At 37.0% G+C, this 22,494-nt stretch overlaps 1 protein-coding gene across 2 annotated transcripts; it reads left to right on the top strand.

The window, feature by feature from the left end:
- Positions 1-1,235: 1,235 nt before the first annotated feature.
- On the top strand, positions 1,236-21,371 carry LOC109080834 (neuronal calcium sensor 1-like). Of its 2 annotated transcripts, none has more exons than XM_042756293.1 (8): positions 1,236-1,637; positions 14,170-14,194; positions 17,325-17,463; positions 18,243-18,321; positions 18,674-18,762; positions 20,023-20,100; positions 20,614-20,734; positions 21,240-21,371. In XM_042756293.1, the coding sequence occupies exons 1-7, from the start codon at positions 1,562-1,564 to the stop codon at positions 20,710-20,712; spliced, it is 585 nt and encodes a 194-aa protein (XP_042612227.1). In that variant the 5' UTR covers positions 1,236-1,561; the 3' UTR covers positions 20,713-20,734; positions 21,240-21,371. The 2 variants fall into 2 exon arrangements, with proteins under 2 accessions (XP_042612227.1, XP_042612228.1); XM_042756294.1 differs by lacking the exon at positions 1,236-1,637 and adding an exon at positions 3,758-4,503.
- The last annotated feature ends 1,123 nt before the right edge of the window (positions 21,372-22,494 follow it).

The raw sequence follows: 22,494 nt of genomic DNA, 5'->3' as shown, positions 1-22,494 counted from the left end.
CTTGCCTGATTAAAAGTTTGTATTATTAAAATAACTTGTACTTATTATTTAAAGCTAAATTACTCAATTTGAAGCTGTGGTTATCATCTTAAAAGGCTAACTGCACAGTATTCACCTTACCACTATAGGAGGTCAGGGGTTAGCAAGCTTTATGATGGTGATCGTAGCACATGGTGTAAAAGAGAGTGACTAAAAGCAGGATTATAGCAGTTGACCCAGGTTGACAGTGTAATACCCAGGGTGAATGGGGTTGAAGATTAGTTGTCTGCATGGCTAAAACTGTCTGTGCAGTAGCATAGTTAGGAGAAAAGGTTTGAGGATCGTTTCAAGTCTACTGTTTAGGAAGAAGCTATTAATAATCTTTTATTTTTCTTTTCTTTTTTCCATTAAATGAAAAGGAACGCACACGGCGCACACACAGAGAACCGCGTCTCAGACGTGCGGACATCTAATTGAATTCTCCTTCGCGTCTTCTTGCAACTGAATGAACAAAAACACCTCATCAATTTAAATATTCAAGCACAAAAAGACACGAAAGAGCTTAATTCAGCACCTGCGTGCTGTGTACTGAGACGCATCTCACCTACAGCCCTTGAACACCAAAATGAGTTTTGCCTCTTCTTGTGCCTGAAAACAGTTGAGAAAGAATCATTATACAAGATGCATCGTCTCTTAAAGTGACTGAGCCTAACTAGCTGCTGTGGTGTCCTTAATGTTAATCCACGAAAATAAAAGAGAGAAAATGACTCACTGCTCTTAACTGAATTACTTTGTAGCTTTAACAATAATTAATCTATATTTAATTTATACAGTAAGTGAAGACAATGATATTTTACATTTTATTATTCTGTTTCTGCACTTGAACATCCTGATTTTTTTTTTTTTTTTTTGTGCTATTTATACGATTTCAAACAGGGCCTGCATTGGGGCACCACAAACCCCAGCTACAGCGCTGAATGTATGGATATGTGTATACGCATATACATACATTCAATGCATTTTTTTATATATATATGATCCAAATAGGACAAATTAAGAAATATTAAATACAGAAATCAGAAATGCTTCCTTAAATACACCTGGACAGACCCCCCCCCCCATCACAATTTTCCAGAATTAAGTGGCAAACTGGAACATTTTTTTCTTTTAAATATTAAAAGGAATGTTTAATTGTAAATACGATCAATAAAAAGCATAATACAAATAAAACTTTATCTTATTTATCATAAGCATTGACAAGCGCTTGTGTGTGAGGGTTATGAGATAGCAGCAACTTTAGTTTAAAACAGAACCTGACATTTTTATCGTTCATAACTTCTGGAGACAAATAGAGCTGACGCTGGATAAAGGTGAAGCTTTCTTGAGCGCATCTGTCGACCGCCTGCGTTCTCACACTCCATCAAATGGACTATATATTTTGAAAGGCTGCGCGTTCGACTGTCACTTCACTCATACGCTAGTGTACGCATAAAAATCTGAATTATACTTTGGGCTTTAGATTCCATTCATGTTAGCCACTACCTTATCATAATGTTTCCTCATTACTGCAAGTGGTGTCCAAATGTGTTATGACACGCCCCCTGAAATTATGGACGGTTGCTTCTGCTTTGGCTTTTGGAGCAAAATGTGTCTACAATGTAAGTTACGCAATATTAATTTATTGTTTATTAAACTACTAATTAATTGTTAGTTAAACTTGTTTATTAAAAGCATTATCACAGTCAGAAAGTTTGGAAAGTGGCAAGCTCACTAAATATCTCTGAGATGAAATATCTGACACATGCCTGTTTTGGGTGTTTGCATTGAATCTGCACAAGGACAAATCACGAGAAAGGAAGTCTTTAAAAGTGGTCCTAAATAACTTCGACCTTAATGTAACACGTATCCTCCCAATGAAAATTTTGGTTTAGCTGAGTGGTATATTGTAGGTGGTCTGTGGTCTCATTTTCTGAGAGAGAATTGTTTTCTCTCTGAGGTGCGGACGCAGATTGAATACTCCACTAAGCTATTGTATTCTGGGCCAGGGAAACTTTAGTGGAAAAAGCTCGCATAACATTTAGTTAAAAGGAAAGCATCTAACATAAAATTCTCTCGAGAGACTACAGTAGATGTCTTGTGTTAATGTTTCCAAATATAGCTTCCATCATTTTAGAAAGTGGTGCTTGCCAAGCCAAATTCTTTGCACAACATGTCATTTTATGATGAGAAAAAATACTTTCTTTGTTTTGCCTGACGTTTACAAAATACTAAAAAGTGTCTTTTAACTCCTGGCTACTTTCCAGTCTGTTCTCCTGCTGTGCAATACCTCATAAGTCAATTTGAAAATCGATTCATTTTCTCCCTCTTTCCACCTTTCAAATTATTTTTGGCTGTGTTGTTTGTTTTCCAGAATGATCCTGTTTGAGAACATTGCTATTCATGCGCTAATGGAACTAAATTAATCACAATATGTCTGAGAGACCACTGTGCTGCTTTACAATATCAGTGTAGTTCATAGTTTGCTCTAAGAAATGGTACTGGTATGTACCATCAGGGTATCCAATGGTAATACTATGGTTTTTTGATGTGTACAGTACTGTGGTTCTGAATTCTGAATACCATATTTATATCCCATGGTATTTAAATGGTAATCTACCATTTGGTATACCATGCTGCATGTCAAAAAAACTAATTTTGAATTAACTATGGTACTTTTCTATTTTATTATAAATGATAACATCACAGAATTAGTGTTATCTTGTATCTTGGTTTACAGGATGATTACAAATTTAACTGACTACAGCCTACTTTTAAAATCTACAAGATAGTTCCACTACTAAATGGTATGAGATGTCTACACTATAGTTCAGAAAGTGCTCTAGCAGGTGAGGCTGTTGGCAAAGGCTGCTGGGTGTTTATCGAGCTGCATGAAGCTGACTCAGCGTCCCCTTCTTCATTTAGAAGCAAAATCAAACATTTGCCTTTCTCTCTTTCTGACGCTTGAACAGCACTGCACAAACTAAACTTCCCCTGAGGAGTGAATTGGCCTGGACTTAAACTGGGCCAGCAGATTATAGCTGTGGCTTCATCAGAATATGACAAGACTATGAGCCTTTACTCTGTACAGCTGCACTATAATCCCAACTATAATCCTATTTTGGGATTATTCTTATGAATGTACGTGAATATCAATTTATATGAAGTCCTTAAAGGTTTTATCCTTTGCCTTATGTTATAGATACATCATTTGAAAATTATATGTAATTGCTGGAAAATATAAGGAAAACCAATTATGATAATGTATATATACACTATGTATTATATATGTATATACAATATTTAGGCATAATATTAAGATATTTTTAATTTAATATAATATAAAAATATTATTTAAATTTTTATTAACAAAAAAAAAAATAAACATAAAAAAAAAAAAAAATAAAAAAAAAATTATAAAATAAATGAAACATATAGAAACAGATTCATGTAATAGTACTTATAACCTCAAAGGGTTTAATACACAATGACCAGGTTAATGTATTTATCATCCCAATAAATGTTATTATTTATAAATTTCATGCATTTTAACAGAAACTTGCTTGTTCATACTTTTGAACTGATTCAGTTTATTAAATTTGATCAATTTAATTAATTTAAAAACATAAACAAAAATAAATGCATGTATGTATATGTGTGTATACACATTTTATATTTGTCAAATGTTATACAAAGGTCTTTCAATCACATTAGATTTTAGTAAACAAATTTATAATGAAATTAGCAATAAAAAGCCAGAAAGTCTTTGTCATGGACATATTTAGGGAAACAAGGATATTTTCAGGCAGTAGGAGTGAGCGCACTGGGGGAGTGGCTTCTGTTGTCCAGGACAACAGCATCAACACATAGCGTGGTGACAACACACGCCCGCACACACACAGAGAGAGAGAGAGAGCCAGCGAATGCGTATGCATGTCTTGAGTCAGTCAGAGAATCGATTCCTCTTCCAGTGGACCGAGCCAGGCACCCAATTGAAGAGTGCCTCTCCTGGGCTCGAGCGCTGCTCAGAGCCACTGATTCCACAGGGGAACAGCAGACACTGGCAGGAGGACTGGAGGAGGTGGTGGAAAGGGGAGGAGTGACACCGGTTAACAGATTAAAGCCCTCTCTGTTTCTCTCTCTCTTTCATTCCCTCCGAGTGAGGAGAGACAACTCTAGGCACTGCATGCTGTAATCACATTGCTTCTGTGTAATTTGCTCCTCTCAATTACTTGTCCTTTCCTACTCTGTTTTTACACTGCTGCGGTCTGAAGAAAAAGCAGGGCACGATTCAAAAGGACTTGTGCGTCTCTTGTGCTGCTGCCTCTTTCCCCCTCTGTCCTTCTTTCTCTCTCTTTCTTTAAATGTAAGTGGAAGGTGAGATTGGGGGGAGTGGGGATAACCCGTTGCGGCCAGCTGGAGAAATGGGCAAATCCAACAGCAAACTAAAGCCTGAGGTAGTGGAAGAGCTGTGCAGAAAGACCTACTGTGAGTATTGCTCTTCAGTCCTTTTTTCCATGTATAGTACCATTGTGTGCTGGTTAATTGCATGTCATGTCTAATTATTATTCTCCCTTTTTCTTTCTCTAAATTTAAGTGGAAACATGCCCGCTATAGTATTTACTTTAAAACTGTCTTTTCTAAATTAAGTATTGGTGGATTTCATAAAGTTGCATGTGACTGAAGAATAAGCTTAATGTAACCAAGCTGTTATACTGCACTATTGATTTTGTGTGTGTGTGTGTGTCCTACCTGCCTGCTTATGAGCAATTATGTTCATGTACCTCTGTATTGAATGTGATCATCATTTCATCTCTGGGGTCATTGATTCTCCTCCATCACTAATCATATAATCTTTAAGCGTGTTTTGACTGGCTTGCACCTTATCTTCTCATGTTGTGAGAAGATAAGGTGCCTTCATGAACAGCTGGCAGCTGTCAATAAGATGTGGGGCTAACTGCAAACTGTGTTGCAACAATCCTTCCCCGAGGTGGAGAAAGCATATTAGCATTATCATTATCACATCAACTGGCTTTGACTTATTTTAATTATACTGCACATTAATCAAAGTGCGAAATCGGTGAAGCAAATTTTAGAGGGGAAGGTAGAGAAGCATCACAATCATGATATACTTACCTGTATGTCTTCATACTAGATTAGCAACAACTGTTTACGTTTTGCTTTAGTGTACGGCCACGATCACACTAGACTTTGTGTTTAATCCATTTACATTCATACACATACAAACAAACACAAGAGAGTGAAAACACAAGCATGTGCAAAAAGACTTCACTATTTGTTGCATTTACACAGTGTGCATTTTTTTTCAGAATATTCAGTAAATAGGAAATTATTTTGTACTCTAGGGCTTATGTATTTAATTAAAAAAAGTCAAATAATACATTTAAAATGTGAAAATATACCATCTCTACTTTCTCTGAAACTTGCAGCTTTCGGGGTTTGTGTTTTTTAAATTTAGCCACTCAGCCTTGAACTTGCATGTATATGAATGGAAGTCAGTGAAGCTTGATGTCTTTTGTGACTACAACTTTAAGCAACATACCAAAGTTCAAGTTTGGGAACCTCTGACCTGTGAATTTTATATCACAAAGACATTTGACCAGTAGAGGATCTAAATGTCACAGATTGACCTCTTGGCTTGATACAAAGAATACAAATTTCAGCTGCATGCTTTGCAGCATTGCAGCAAAGTGTAGTATATAGACTGTAGTAGATAATTTTTTTGTTGTTGTTGTTGTTGGGTTTTTTTTTTTTTTTTGGTCAATAGTAACAAAAACTATTTGGTTACCAATATTTCTTTTGTGGTCTTCAGAAGAAAGAAAATTTATACAGATTTGGAACAACATGAGTATGAGTAAATGGTGACAGAATTTAAATTTTGAGGGATCTGACCCTTTTGGTTTGCAAAACATACATGACCTATCAACTTGGATTTGTATTTTTCTTCTTACTACTGCTTTAGTTACATCTCTGTTCAGCAGTTAGTAACTATGGTGTTAAAGAAATTAATGATTCTCTACTAGGCCTACAATTTAATGTATCAGTTTCTTAGGGCATTGTCAAAGATCAAGATCAACTTGGTTACCATGTTCTCCTTTAAACTTCAATGGAATTTAAGCACATTCCGAATGGTATTGAACCGTTCATGTTTAATGAGCATCTTCAGAGGTTGGGTTTTGTGCACAGTGGGGGGTAAAGCAGGGCTGTCAGGAAATAATTTCCTGCTCCTTCGCTGCAGGGTTAGATCAGTGTGTGAGCAGTGCACAAATCCAACAGGCTTTCAATGAGACAATGTCTGCTATAGAAGCCAGACATCAAAGAATCATGTGTCACTATTTAGACAACAAGTGTTTTGATGCACTAGTCACATAAGTGACCTGAAGAAGGTTTTTTTTTTTTTTAACATTGGTTAGGTTTTTACAAAGAGAGATTGCTTGAAAGTGCTCTGGTCTAACTGAGATCCATTTCAACCCTCTTTCTTCTTTCTATGCTGTGAGCTGGCTGTACACCAATTGTCTCTGACCTGTTAGCAAAATTTAGAAAAATCTACATGAATGTTTTACACTGAAAAGTTAGATTTTTATGAATATCAACCTAATATCACATCTCGGAATTCAAAGTGTGCCAAGATAAGAATCGAGTTTGAGTTACGTTTTTCTCTGTGGTCTCTGTGCCTTATTCTTCTATATTGAGCCACTGAACAGGATAATCAAAGTCAATTCAATGTAAATTGATGTCTGCACCCCGTTTTACTTCCGTAATGTGAATTATGCTTTTCCGAATGCAATAGGATGTTCAATGTGTAAAAATGAAGGGTGGGACTTGATTTTGGAATTGATAGGATTGTAAAAAGTGGGTGTTAAATACGACAATTAGCCAAATCATTTGCTAACACAATGGCTAAAATGCCATTTGGCCTGCTTGGCCAAGGTGATGTCAGTGGAAAAGGAAAGTTGTATATATATATTTTTGAAAACTATTGGGTTCTGAAAAAAAGTGCACAATGATTTGCTTCTGCTTAAGCAATGTGTCTTCTGTTGAGGACCAGGAATGTGCATTAAGAAAGTAAATTAAGTAGTAATTGTGAACGATTCATCCATACATGCTTCTTCTTGCCCCTTTCTTACAATCGAATGCAAGCTCACATTCACATCTTCCTCTATCCAATCAACTACCAAACAATAGAATCAAGTCCCTGCTCTATATGTATTTTTCTTTATTGCTGCTACTTCCATTACATTGTAATTTTAAGGAATAAAGTTCTTTGCCCTTTAGTCATTACAATAAATAGAATACACACATCATGGAACAAGCCTTTTTTTTTGCAGAGAGTCCTTACACATACACAAATACCAGTTCTGTTGCATACAGAGAATTAAGAGTGAATGAAGCATTAAAATATTTGCATTGCAGAAACAGCTTTATGTACACACACAAAAACAAACAAGCGATCTGTAATCAACCATTAACAGGCCTTGTAACCTCTCTTTTCTCTCTCTCCTTCTGTTCTCACATCCTTTTTCAGTTTTTCTCCACTCCAGTCCTCTCTCTTCTTTTCTCTTTCAGCCTGGTTGCATCTTGTCTCTTCTTGTTCTCTTTGCCTAGTGTCTACACTGTCTGTTCCACTCACTTCTCAATCTTTGTCATTATCACTGGTTTCACATCAGCTATGTTCATCTTCTGCCCCTTCTCTTATCCAGAAATGTAACCTTTGGTTTCTTTAGCTTGATTTACTTGTCTAGTTGCAGACAGACAGCTGTCTGTTTAGGCTAACATATCCACAAGCTGTCTGTAATATCATAATATTTTACTCAGATTGTTTTTGTCATCAGTTCACACACTGTTCTAGTTTATCTTTTATGGTCACCATGATGATGAGCTATATCCGGTAAAGATTGTGAGTACATCTTCCACTGTTTCAATTAGTAGAAATAGGATGATACATTTCCTTCCCTGCTAGACTGCAGATTAATAAGAAGTATTTCCGCCTGCTCTGCCAATTATCAGCTGTTTTTATCGGACTACAGTTATTGACATCTATCTGAGCCACTGATTCATAGTACATTCCACAGATAGGGTGCATGTTGTCCCATTACTTTTTATTGCATTAAAAGCCTGTTCACAACACAATAACTTTTCGGTGCAATAAATATTTTAATTTGAATGAACCCATATTAAACTAGGGTGAACATATGTAAAATTTTTCCCAGACACATCCTGGCCAGGGTTTTTATATTGCCTAAAATATCCAGGTTTTGTCTTTGCTTACACTGCGCAGAACGATTGGTGACATCGAAGTACCGTGAGAGCTATAGTGAGAAGATGGCTCTCGCGGTACTTTGATAACTAATCATGGTCTTCAGAATCACTGGCTGTGTCTGAAATAGCTCCCTTTATCCTTATAGGGCACTATTTGAGGGGCCAGCCATTTGTAGTGTTGGACAAAAGCCCTCACTTCGCTAACATTCAAAAAATCCATAAACAACAATCACAAACTCCTTCAACTGGACAGCTCCTTCAACTGGACTATATTAGTGGAATGAGGTTATGGGGGCAACAGCCACTAGAAATGTCCAGGCAAGTGTGTTGGAGATGGTTGTAGCTAAATGTTGGAACCTTTAGGAGTAGGATTGGACAACCCTGGTTTAGACCAACACAAACACATGCATTGTTTTTCGCAAAGAGGGTTATGATTGCTTTTCTATTGAACTGCAAAGAAAATTGGCCTACCAATATGATTTGTGGTTTTTGTCACATGCCCTGTGACGCTGCAGTTGCATAAAACCATGATTTGGTTGCACTCAAAAACTGACTGTTTTGCTAAATCGTACCAATTTTTGGTGCCAGACACTTGTTTCGGTGTAAACAAGCCTTTAGAGGCTATCTGACAAATCTTTTGGATAAAGGCAATTTTATTCCTTCATTGCCTCATGCTGTGATCGCTGTACCTTGTTTGTATACACATGCATAAAGGTGTGTATGTTTGAGAGTCAAGAGAAGACATCTGGAGATCCGGAAAGAGATAGACAGGATAACTCACCGGCAGTGATGGCAACCAGGTCTGTCAGCTGGTCTGAAGTCTCCAGTATAGCCCTGTCTCCTTCCCTGCCTTCACATCAAGTTAATGTCCACAAATAGGCTTAATCAAATATCACAGTGGGTGGCCCAGGGTAGAGGCAATACAGCAGCCATGATGTGGAGGGAGATTTACCGAGAGTCTGCTTCACAGAATGTGGCCCACCCAGGCAGCCTGGCAGGGGATGTCCTCTGATTCACGGAATCAGCTATGCACTGCAGTTAGCTGTAGTTTCATGAGGTGTTTCTATTGATAAATCGAGTACTGAGTAGCTGTGTCGTAATTCTTGTTTGTGCATCGAGGAGAGTACCGCCATTCGTTTTATGTTCCAGGTGTTTATAGGCATGCTGTTCATGGGATTTTGTATGTTGGCCTGTTTTACTACTGCCTGCTACCGTTTGGGTTCCCCGTGGGGCTTGTAGCAGTTTGTAAGCTGTAGCAAAAGTTGTCCGATTTTTGTTTGTTTGTTATTTTTATGGGTGACTGCAGGTGGAACTGTCATCTTCAGAGAACTTCCAGTGCACAGGAAGGTGGAAAAATGCCCATGAACAGAAGCTGTCTGATCACTGTAGGATTGCATTTTTTGTTGTTGTCTTACATTTGTGCATTTTCCTAGGAAAACTTCCATTAGTCATTAATTTGCCTAATTTTCACCTCCTGTTGTAAGTGGTAAGATCAAACTATTATTTAAAGAGAAATACAGTAAAAAAAAATATTGTGAAATATTATTACAAAAAGACATGTGTTTCTTTACCGTAAGGGTCCAGGTAGTTAGCAGAATGATCATTTAATTTAATAAGTTAATGTTTTGTTTATGGCTCTTTTGAAGATATATATGGACAAAAATGCTTTTGTGTCAGCACCTTACTAGTGTGTCTTCCATTCATTTGAGTTTTAAATCAGCCATATAAAAAGCTCTGACAGTGCATTGGATCCCAAGGCAGTGGATTGTTCATTATTTTTAGTTTGTCTCTGTCTTTTGCTCTTGCCTTGTTCTTTTGCTGGTCTTAATTTGCTGCCACGGCCCACGATAGCTGACAGTGAGGTGGAGTGGTATTGTAGAATAAGTAGAAGTGCCCTGCAGCGTGACAGACAGATTAGATGAGATGTTTGGGGGTTTGTTGTGTGAGTTATTATGGTGTGTGGGGAGTATCTTGAGTAACATATTTATTCCATTTTAAAGGAGGTTTTTCTTCTAGTGTTTTTGTTTTTCATCTTTTGCTCTTTGTTGTAGCAGATGGAGAAGAATGTAGTAGATGGAGTCATGTTGGGTCATATACACTGATGAGATACACCTGTGTTACCATGTGCCCTCTGCCCTCTTCTCTCCCTGTCCTGACATCTTTTTGTTATACCACTGGGTTTCTGTTACCCTTTAGTTACGTAAATATTTTAATCCATTATACCTTTATTATAATATTTGGCTCCTTATTCAGCTAGAGCTCTCTCTCCTTGTCAAGGTCTAAGAGCTGTTTGTGCATATCCCTGTTTCAAAAATTATTTTTTCTCTTCATCCATAATCAAAGAAATATTTAATATCTCCATACAATTTATCCTCTTTCGCTATTTATTTTTCTCTGCTCTACCTTTCGCTCCACATGGATGCACATCAGTGACCTTGATAATGACTATACTCCTGCCCCAGACAAAGAGCTTTTTCTGTGTGTGTGTGTGTGTGTGTGTGTGTGTGTGTGTCCAGTACTCAAGAGTGTTAAGTTGTAAACATTTAATGAACACAAACTGCAATGACCATCTGAGCCAATGGCATATTGAGAATATCAGGTCAATAAGTAAAAAAGTGTTGCATCTGCACCATCCTCCAATATATCATCTTATTAGGGCATCTCGAGAAACGTTGTTCAAAGATGTAAACATAAGAACTCTGAACTTATGATGTAAGTTTCTTTAGATACAGCGAGATCTCAGAAAAAGCCAAACACATTCTGCTAGTGCATATGTATAAAATAGCCTCGAAATTCAGTTGATAAAAGTTCTGAATGAATACATATAATGTATAACTGCATTTTCATTTACAGGTCTATCCACTGTAGCATTGGTTCTAAAAGTGTGGGTTTGCTCATGCGTATGTATGAGGAATAAATCTTTGTGGAAAAACCTCTCTCTGCAGTGGCTCAGAGGCTGTCAAATGTAGTGACAGTGTAGTGATAGGCCTGATGTTAGCTGTGTTGACATGGCAGTCTGCCTCTAAGCAGTAAGAGACAGCAACAGCAGATCTCCTGTCAGGTTTCCATGTTTCCCAGTCTCCATTCAGCTACTCAGCAGCAATATGATGTTGGTTATTTACTGGAATTGCAATACCAATAATTCACTCATTCCCTGATCTGTCTGTCTTTCAATCTTAAAAAAAAAAAAGTTTATTCAGCAAGGGTGCATAAAATAGAGCAAAAGTGACAGTAAAGACTTTTACATTGTTATATTTCAAAAATTCTGATATATATAAAACCACAAGATTTTTTTAAACCTTCAAATAGCACTATGCCAAACCATCATTTAAAGTTTTACTTTACAAATTTTCCTTTTCTTGTTAAAAATTGCATTAATTTTATTTGTATACATTTCTGTCATAACAGAGAATCCTCAGAGGGATTGGCATGGTAATGTACATGACAATTTTAATGTATTTGGTCTTGGCGTAATAGATCTGCTACACTGCTGCTGCGGCAGAGCAAGTACCGAGACTTGCTACTGCCAATACATCCACAACATGCTGCTGTGGGCATGTAGGAAATACTGCTGCTGCACATATAACACATATGAATAACCCCTATAGCATACATTAATCACCTATACAGGTGGAGCTGGGGATGGTGGAGGGTTTCTGAAGTGTGCTGCAGACTGCTACAGTAAACAAAGGCCAGGTATTTGAATATTGAGCAGTGAGCTCATTGGCTACTGATACAGGAGAAAACCAATCAGCTGTGCCATGTGATGATGTTATTAGGTCAGATTGAGTAAGACCTATCGGACTGCGCCATATAGAGTTTCACGCCAGAACTCTGTATTTCTGTCATAACAACTCTCTGAGAGATTGGCATGGTAATGTACATGACAATATTAATGTATTTGGTCTTGGTGGAATAGATCTGCTACGCTGCTGCTGCTGCTGCAGCAGAGCAAGTACTGAGACTTGCTACTGCCAATACATCCACAACATTCTGCTGTGAGCATGTAGGAAATACTGCTGCTGCACATATAACACATATGAATAACCCCCAATCAAAGCAGGAGACACGGAACACAATACAGCCAATATATGCATGCCGCTGAATATAAGGATAAATTGCTGCATCAGTGGATATACATACATCCACACAGATGAAGATGAACAGACAATACAATACAAGCCAATATATGCATGCTGCTAAATATATAAGGATAAACTGCTGCATCAGTGGACACACATACATCCACGCACATGAAGATGAACAGACAAGGAAAGACAAGACACTCCCCAACAAAGCAGATCTATTGCCAAGACATATGTACTGCTGCTGCTCTGAAGAGCCATGTGAACTGCATGTATTACTATCTATTTGTGCCTGGGCTACCATGCCGACCGGCTTAACAATAGTGGCCTACGACTATGTGAGCCTGGGCTACCATGCTGACCGGCTTAACACTTGTGGTCTATGACTATGTGAGCCTTGGCTACCATGCTGACTGGCTTAACAATAGTGGCCTACGACTATATGTGCTTGGGCTACCAAGCCAAATGGGCTTAACTCTAATTAGACATGCACTATGTTTAATGTTAATTAACAAAATGGATATATGTTGCAATCCAAAAGATAAGACTTCAGCATCCACCTGAGCAAATATCATAATTTAGTAATTTGATATCTGCTGTTATTTTCTACACTTCTTCAGTCCCAGGAGCAGAATAACAGCTGGTTAATTCATGAGATGAGACTGACAAAGTTAGCCAATGCATGCCATTTTCTCTCCAGTGTAGATAAAAGTTATTAGGGTTACAGTGCACGAAACTCCTGGGTGGACTGAACTGGAATGAAATGAAAAGCAGAAAATGAATGTCCTTTCTCCAGTTCCTGAACTACTTAGCACAGCTAGAGCATACGTCACAACGAGCACATTTCTCCGAACTACACTAACCATAATGCATTTCATTCAGGATTACATCACGATAGATAGTGATCTTAAGCGATAACTCTAAAATCCCTTCTTTCCGCAACACTGTCATTGATATGACTGCGATAAGCACGTGCTTCTGACGCTGCGTGCAGCTGAAATCAAAAACACACTCATCACGATGAAAACACTGACCTTAGAAAAATGAACGTGAGCATTGAGATTATGCCAATGTATATGGTAACCCCAGCTGAAATTCATACTCAAGAATGCTTATTTTGTTTAACCTGTTTCCTCGGAGCAATTACATGCTCTATACTGCCTTTGCTCCAGCTGTAAACACAGATGCTAAATGCTGCTGCTAAAATGCTTACTATTTTGCTGATGCATACAATGCAAACTGCTAACATGACACTTAGTTTAAACTAGTATATGGTTGCATATTTTGTATTCAATTAGGCAGACCACGCTTATATACGCACTATAGATTAAAAGAGCATTCAGTTATCTTAGATGTTGCTACAGCAAACAAAAGCCAGGTATTTGAATATTGAGCAGTGAGCTCATTGGCTACTAATACAGGAGAAAACCAACCAATCAGCTGTGCCATGTGATAATGATGTCATTAGGTCAGATTAAGTTAGACCTATCGGACTGCGCCATCTAGAGTTTCATGCCAGGACTCTGTATTCTTTAGAATATAAATCACATTTTATTTCTACTTCCTTAATCTAATTCAAATTATAATTCAGCATTCTGTTCACTACCTCAGGTCAGAAATTGATTTGGAACTTTATTTTCAGTTCAACTCACAGTCACTACATTGGTCCAACAGCTAGATCAGCACCAAACCAGCATTACCCAGCACAAACCAGCCTAAACTAGCAAGTAAAGTTTTCATACACTGTAGAATGACAAATTTTAACTCTTCATTCTTGTTCTGTCTGCAGTCACAGAGAAGGAAGTTCAGCAGTGGTAAGTGTGCTCTTTATGTCCTCTCTCTGTACCCATCCCTCTCTCTCTCTCTCTCTCTCTCTCTCTTACCTTTCCTCATAATGAGTTTAACTGAGAGATATACAGGAAATCAATCAATCATTTCAAATCTCTAAAACTTTGAAAAGATGTAACTTTCCACCCTTCTTCATTATTACTAATACTAATGGCCATTATTGTATTCTTAGCCATACTGAGTGCATGGTTCTAACATATAGGCAGAAAGTATTTGCTTTTGTAGATCAGTATGAATTCATGTGGTTGTGGTTTCACTGGACACTTGGCACTACTTATGTTATGGGAGTCAATGACGAATGAAAAATCTTGTAAAAATGTGAAAATGTAAATAAAGAGGGTGAAATAGTTTCTTTATACTTAAATACATCATATATCATAATTTATTTTTGTTTATCATGTTATTAATTGACAAATTTCATTATGTTTTGGGGATTCGCATGAGCTTCTAATAGCAAACACCTCTATTCTTTACCATGCTGACTGACTCATCTTGAGAATGTCTCAGGAGGGGATGATATTTTACTAAAGTACAACATCATTGTAGATATTCTGTGCTTCTTTGGAGCACAAATTTTGGCTGTGTTAAATCATCGTGCCTCTCTCTTTGTCTCCTATCTCTCTGTCTCCCCCCTGTTCTCCATAAATTCTTAACTTCACATGCCAACATCTATACTCCTCCTGGCTGCTCTATGCCACTCATGGCAGATGGGGAATGGTTGACTCTAGGCAGGGTGCCCAGTAAGGAAAGAGTGAAGGATGAAGAGAGAAAGAGAGAATGAAAGAGCAAGAAAAGAAGACAAAAATTAAGGAACAAAGAAGTGCGACTAATGTTTAGGCAGTCAAATACAGCACGCACAGGATAGAAAAGAAAGTTTTCTGCTTTTATGACATTTACAAAGAGGGGCCAGTCTTGTGTGACTGTTCAGAAAACCTTGTATTTTATATGGTTATGTATTAGAGCAAGCCAACAGACACCCTACCTTTACGCCTTGTCTGATTCTTCTACTCAGAGATGATGTACTGCACTTTACTTTGTAGATATGCTTCACTGGCATCTCACTAGAGTAAAGACAGGCACAGCTGTCTTGTGTTGAAAGCCCCTTGGAGCTCAGTCTAGCGCTGATCAGATCGCTAAACAGCAAGCATAGACATGCCTGCCAGTCGCGCTCACAAACATGCGCACACGCAGCTCAAAGTGCGAATCACTTTCTTCTTCTGTTTCTCTGATGATAGAAGTATGTTTGTTGATACCAGAAGTAAACTTGCCTTTGAGCTATCTATATCAAGTCCTCAGAGGATCAGTAGACAGAGCCTTACAAATGCACTTTCAAAGTATTCCTTGGGAAGTGCATCAGATAATAGTGGTGGGGCGATTTGTCTGTTTACTTGTTTGACAATAGATGCACTAAACCTGTGTACAGGAGCTGAAAGTCTTAAACTTTGTTATAGATTCTTAGGTAAAGTGGTTGAATTGTGCTTGGGATAATCAAAACTAATATAAGAGTTGTTGTGACATAAAGAGAGTTTTGGGAATTATAGCTGCTGTGTTGATTAAATTAGAAAAAGATCTTTGATTCTAGGTAAGTTATAAAGTACAGTTAGTCATCTTAAAGACATTTATTTTACGATAATGACTGACTAACTGTATATTATACCACTTATTACATGGCTAGCAAGTAAATCAATGTACATTAAATAGTGCTTAAATTTAGATTATTATCATGTTAATAGAAAGAGAGCATTGAGTGATCCAAGAGCCATTATTAAAAAAAAAAAAAAAATATGAGCATTAAAAATTATGTGAGCTTTGTTTAAGAGATTGGTTGCTTGGGCAACGGTAAAGTATAAGTTTTAGAGGTCAGTCTGTGGGAAAACAATCAAATATAGAAATCAAATTAAGTACTCTAGACAACTGTTCAATAAACATCATTTAAACATTTTTGTTTCTGAAACATTTTTGCGAACAATATATGATAGTAGTATATGACAAATGATAGCATAATTTCCCAAAAAGTGTCCATCTGAAAAACAAGTTAACATTTTTTTTCCTGATAACAGCTATTTAGTTTTGATTATTTAAACCAAGTCGCTTATTAAATTATGCTGCACATATGGCCATGTCAGTATTATGTCATCAAGCTACTGTAAATTAGCATAATGTGAAAAATCTTTCTCTTTGCACTGCAAGCCCAAGCTGCAAGCTAATTAAGTGGGGGGGTTTTAACCGCAACATATGCTGGAGCTTTTTATAATTATTATGAGGGCCATTTCGTACAATGACTAAATTCTATATATTCACAGAAAATTGTCTTTTCAGTTTATGTCACTGTTTTTAATGAGCTTTTTTCATCCTAGTACTGGTAATAGTATTCAATATTTCAGATAGTCCAGTTCACATAACTTGCAGCTAGCAAGTTTGGGCCACAAATACTGAGAGAGATTCCTAGAATGAAGTCTAAAATGCAGAATCTAAACTGATGAGCCTGGAAATGAATTTGCAATTGAAGACTGACGTACCCTGTAATATCCTGGGCAACCATTTCGCCCTTTGCCTCGATTTGCTCGGAAATGATCTGCAATGATAGTTCTCAGATTTGTCAGGGATCAATTAGCATACAGAAAGCAAACAGTGCTGATGTGTTGTTTCGGAAAATTGCTGGATAGAGTGACAGAGGTTTCATTTATCCTGAAATACCCGGACCACATGTTCTGTAACACTGAGTGCTAACAGTTGGGCCAGAGTCAGACTCTTTATCTTCACAGGGGGGTATATACTGGAGGAACAATGTCTTGTGTTATGACTTTAGGTGGAGAAAAAGCGTAATGTATTTGACACCACTTTAAATGTTTATTTTTCCCCCCAATTCCCTTTCCACTGGTAGTGATTTCTTTACTGACCCCAAACATTTGAATAATAATGTATATTTGTGTGTTCTTCTATAATCTTATATGATGTTTAAAACTTATTATTTTCAAAAACTTTACTAAATAAAAATGTCAGTTCTTTAAATACAAAATTCTTAAAGTCTCTCTTTTTCCTTCAGTCCTGCCCCCTCACTTCTATCTTGTTTGATTTTGCCTGTCTGTGTGGCAGGTATAAGGGTTTTATCAAAGATTGTCCCAGTGGTCAGTTGGACAGCGCTGGCTTTCAGAAGATCTACAAGCAATTCTTCCCCTTCGGTGATCCCACCAAATTTGCCACCTTTGTCTTCAATGTCTTTGATGAAAACAAGGTAAGAAGAGGCTGAAAAAAAGTCATTAAAAGGAAAGCACTGTTATATTAGCCTAATGGGTCTTTTTTTAAAGTTGCAGTTTACCAACAAATGTTTTGATTATCTTCTTTACCGAGTTGGAAAATTATCACCACTAGAAACTCTCCCTGAAGAACTGTTTGGCTGAATAGCAAAATACCGTGTGTAAACACTACATTCATTTTCATTTACTCAGCGACAGGGACATTCCATTTTAGTTGTAGAAATGTAGCTTGAACAGATTTATTTACTTTAAATTTATTTTTGTGATAGAACAATTTGTTTTCCAAGTCTGAGCAAAAATTATGTATTTAAAAGCTTTATAGAGAATATTACACACAAGAAACACTGTGCGTGTGTGTGTGTGTGTGTGTGTGTGAGTGAGTCATTGCCGGTCTGATGCCCCTGTAGACTATTCTCAGACTCAGATGTTTCTAGATTCTCAGCGGGACTGTCTGCTTAAATCATATCTTTAGACACTTTTGAATCACTATGTCAAAATGACATTTTCAATATGTAAAACCTTCTGTGAGATGGTAATGAACACAGGTAAGATAATATCGTTCCCTGCTGCTGCTGTATTTAACTGCAGTTTTTTGCTGTGTCACTCTGCAGTTGTTTGCCATCTTTGGTGTCTCTTTTATTTCAGTTTGATAGGAGGCTGTAACAAACTTTTATAAAATCAACCCTTTTTGTCATTCCTTTAGACTCCTTTTTACACTTTACCGATCTCATGCTGTCTTTCTGTTGTGCATCCCCAGGATGGACGAATCGAGTTCTCAGAGTTTATTCAAGCTTTGTCCGTCACATCCAGAGGGACGCTGGATGAAAAACTCAGATGTAAGACCAGAATTGCTTTATATATCTCGTAATGTCAGCAGTAACTCGAAAGTTGTTTGTTTGTGCAACAGAGATGTTTTTATTTATATGCAGAAGATATTTCAGAGTCTAATAGTAAAACAGATGTTACCCACACTAAATGTACTAGTAAAAGATCTGAACAAGTCTGCCGCTTCATTTTAATTTATCATCATGACTAATGAAAAGATAAGCATGTCAAAATAAACAGTAAAATAGTCTATAATTTTTCTAATGAGAACCTGCCCTTATTGTCATCTCTTCTGAAGTTACTACTGACAGGGAGAGAGATAGAGAGTTTTCTTAATGTGTTTGTTTGTTGTTGCTGTCACAGGGGCCTTTAAACTTTATGATCTTGATAATGATGGCTACATAACCCGAGATGAGATGCTGAACATCGTGGACGCCATCTACCAGATGGTGGTGAGTCATTGCTTCTCACTGAACTGTAACTTTTTATTTCTATTGAGTTAATGAAAGAGCTTTCTTGGAAGGCCAATATGGTGTTTATTGTAAGGCCAAACTCTGAAAATTGATTATGAGGGTCTGTCAAATTGATAAAGAATGAATACCTGCAATGAATACCTTTTCAAACACTGGCTTCCAGGAAGCATTGGCATTCCATAATAGCATTGGGTGCTTTTTTAATAAACAAGATGTGTTCTTGGTGTTCTGATTGTATACAGTTGGCAAAGAGATCCCATTCACCTGTGTGGTAAAAATGATCAAAGTTACCCATTCATTTCTGTGAGAACAGCAACAAGACATTTCCAGGAGATTTGGCTTTTTGTGAAAGTAAAAACATATTTTTGTGCACCTCCATTTTCTGTCAACCAAATATATGCATATATGTTGAACCCAGTATATAAAACAAGAAACACCTGAGGAATATTACATACTGAACATCTTACATACTGTGCATGTCTACAGTAGACATTACTTTGAATATTTTCAGTAAGTTAAGAGTACTGAAAAAAGGGTAACTTTATAATGAGGTTGTTCACATGAACTAATAATAAACAGTACTTTCATTCATTTATTAATCTTGCTAATTTTTATAGACATTGGAATTGTAAAAGTTGTGTTCATTAATATAAGTTACTGTTTAATTGGACTAACTTGAATTAATACTAAACAGCAGAATTTTCTTAAATTTATTATGATAAATAAAAAATGATTAATTTTTAATTCATGATACCTAATGCATAATACATTAAAATTAACATATAGACACTTACTGTGAAGCTCCATTTACAGTACAAACAGCACAACACTTGTGTTTTGCCCTTGGATGCTATTGAATGAACATAATTCACCATATTTTCTATATTTACCATATCACTTACAGTGATCAATTTTTTTCCCCTTCAGTTCGATCTGATGCAGTCAGCTGAATTGCTTGTATTCACTGCAATCTTTTATTTCTCTCTTTCTTTCTTTCTTTCTTTCTTTCTTTCTTTCTTTCTTTCTTTCTTTCTGTTCAGTTGGCTGGTAAAAACTGTTTTTGGTTTTATCTGAAGTGCAAAAATATAAAAATAACCACATTTATCTTTATTTTCCACACAGAAATGATTTTCTGGCACCCAGGATTTGTTTACCCCCATGATAGGTTACACACATAGATGATTTGTTTCCAACTGGGTTGTTTCTTATCCTGCTATATGCCTTGTTTATGTCTGGCAGGGGAACACAGTGGAGTTACCTGAGGAGGAAAACACACCAGAGAAAAGAGTCGACCGCATCTTTGCTATGATGGATAAGGTGAATTCTGTGTATTTATTTGCTGTGTACTTATTGTCTTCCGCTGCCTCATTGCTCTCATACACAACATTACTTGCAGAAATGGTTGCATGTGTAAAAATAAATATGGAAAATGTACTGCATTTATAGTGAAATAAGAATTTTCAGTCATTTTTTAAACAACATTCCAATCCCATGACTTCCTATGACTGAATATTCATAACAATAGGTTTAATGCAATGGCTTATTTCTGCTGTGATTGTCAGGAAGGCACTAGAAACACAGAAGGCGTGCCACATGAAAGACACAAAATAGAAGCTCTATAGAGGCCCTTTGGAAAGCTTTGATAAAATAGCCTTTGAAAGAACACTCAGCTATAGAGAGAAAGAAGAGATTTGAATTCATCATTAAAAACTGTCTTTCTACTTGATTCCATGCATATCTTCTACCACCAACTGTATGCACTTAATGTGAGTATGTGTGTTTGAAAACAGTGACGTGACTTATGACTAATTGTCTTCCTTTTGTCAACAGAATGCAGATGGGATGTTGACTCTGCATGAGTTTCAGGAGGGCTCCAAGGCAGACCCCTCTATTGTACAAGCACTCTCCCTTTATGACGGCCTGGTGTAGGCCCATCTCAAAGTGGCGTTCAGTGAGTCCCATTTCCCATTTTCCCAAATGCTGAGAACAGCCATGAACCAGCCTGCTGACTACAGTGAATATTCTAAATGTGCACATCAGTGTAAATTTAGTATTATTTATATACTGTTATATTATGTATTGTTTTGGGTTATCATTCATTATTATCAGTTTTAATTTTAGTTAGAGTAATATTGTTAGTAGTTTTCATTTGAGATAAACAGAACATCACTGGCACATCTTCACAATTCTTTACAAAAAACTTTACAATACTTTTCAGTTCAAACAAAAAAAAAGAGAGAAAAGGTTGTACTTCAAAATGTTAGAGGCTCTCTGCCTTTTTTTAACGTTCTAAAGCAATGATGTCAGGACCTTTAAAATCATTCACTTTAGGCTTTTACAGTCACATCTGTTTGAAAGCACCAATTAGATTAACTGCAATTACTGCAGTTCATTATTCATATACCAACTCAGTGTGAATTTAAAGTTTCTGTTTTTCATTCTTATCCATATACTAGGTAATCAATACAGTCCATTTTTGTCATCCTGCTGGCACTGTGAGAGGAAAACTGACCTGCCACCAACCTCTTGGACCTGCCAAGTGCCAACATGAAGGTGCATTGTAGGTGTTGCTCTTAAGAGGGGATCAACTGTCAGTCACTCATCTCCACTGTCACTGGAAATCCAAAATTCGCTTAAGACAACATGAACCCTTGCAGAACTCATTTGGGATGAGTAATATACAGTAAAAGAACCTCATGAGAGTCTGATGGGTTCAGTGCCCTTTTTGTGAAGAAGACACTCATATGGACAGTGACTCTGAGGGCATCCACATCAGTGTTATTAAATGTAAAACTCAAATATTCGAAACACCAATGAATGAGTTCCTTATATTGCTGTGGACTTTGTCATAAGACCCAGCCGGGTTTTGGTCTAGCCTTCACTACATGATGAACAAAGATGCATTTGCAACGTTCCATGGGGCTTCAGCAAGCACTGGCATTGAACAACATGCATCTAGCTGTATTTATTTATATAACCTTTCTATGTAAATTAGCAATCTTCAAAAATATACGAAAACTTATAAATCTCCTTATAAATCATGCTTATTCTTGAGACCTGATAGTTAATGTCTGACAGCCATGATGTATTATACAGAGACTGTATTTACTCACATGCCCCTGCTTTGCTTGACCCATAGGCAGTCTCACTATACACCTTGTGATGTAGAATGCAAATTTTCTACAGTATTGCATATGACTGTCGTGATGGTGTGGGCGTATATGTGATGACATCAGCGCTGGAAAACATGCTCTTCTCAGACAGCTATTGTGTTGCACCTCTGGCTTGTTTGAAAGTATGAGATTCATTTTGTACCAATACCATATACAGCATTCATCAGCACTGCCCATGCCCACAGTGTTTGAAGTGTTGGTGTATTTAGATTACTGCTAATGTTACGGGTATGGTTAAAATCGCACTGTCTTTTTTTTTTTAAGCCCAACATTTCATCTTTCTAATATGGCCATCTGGAAATGTTACAAGGTCTATCGGTTCTCCAATTGCAAATGCACTGCTGAGTTTGTCTTAATGTCAGAAACACTGCAGTAGATGAAATATTGTGGTTATGGGGTAATGTTAATGAAATGATAATGGGGTCTCTTTAAATAAAAACGTTTTTAAGTAAAAAATGTCTTAAGGTCTGTTTACGGTGGGTGGGCCATAGCACTAAAGGAAGTAATTTCACCTGAATATTGCATGTTCTATCTAATA

This window comes from Cyprinus carpio, chromosome A5 (genome assembly GCF_018340385.1).
Source record: "Cyprinus carpio isolate SPL01 chromosome A5, ASM1834038v1, whole genome shotgun sequence".
Taxonomy (NCBI): Eukaryota; Metazoa; Chordata; class Actinopteri; order Cypriniformes; family Cyprinidae; genus Cyprinus; species Cyprinus carpio.
This window is presented reverse-complemented; position numbering and strand designations above follow the sequence as displayed.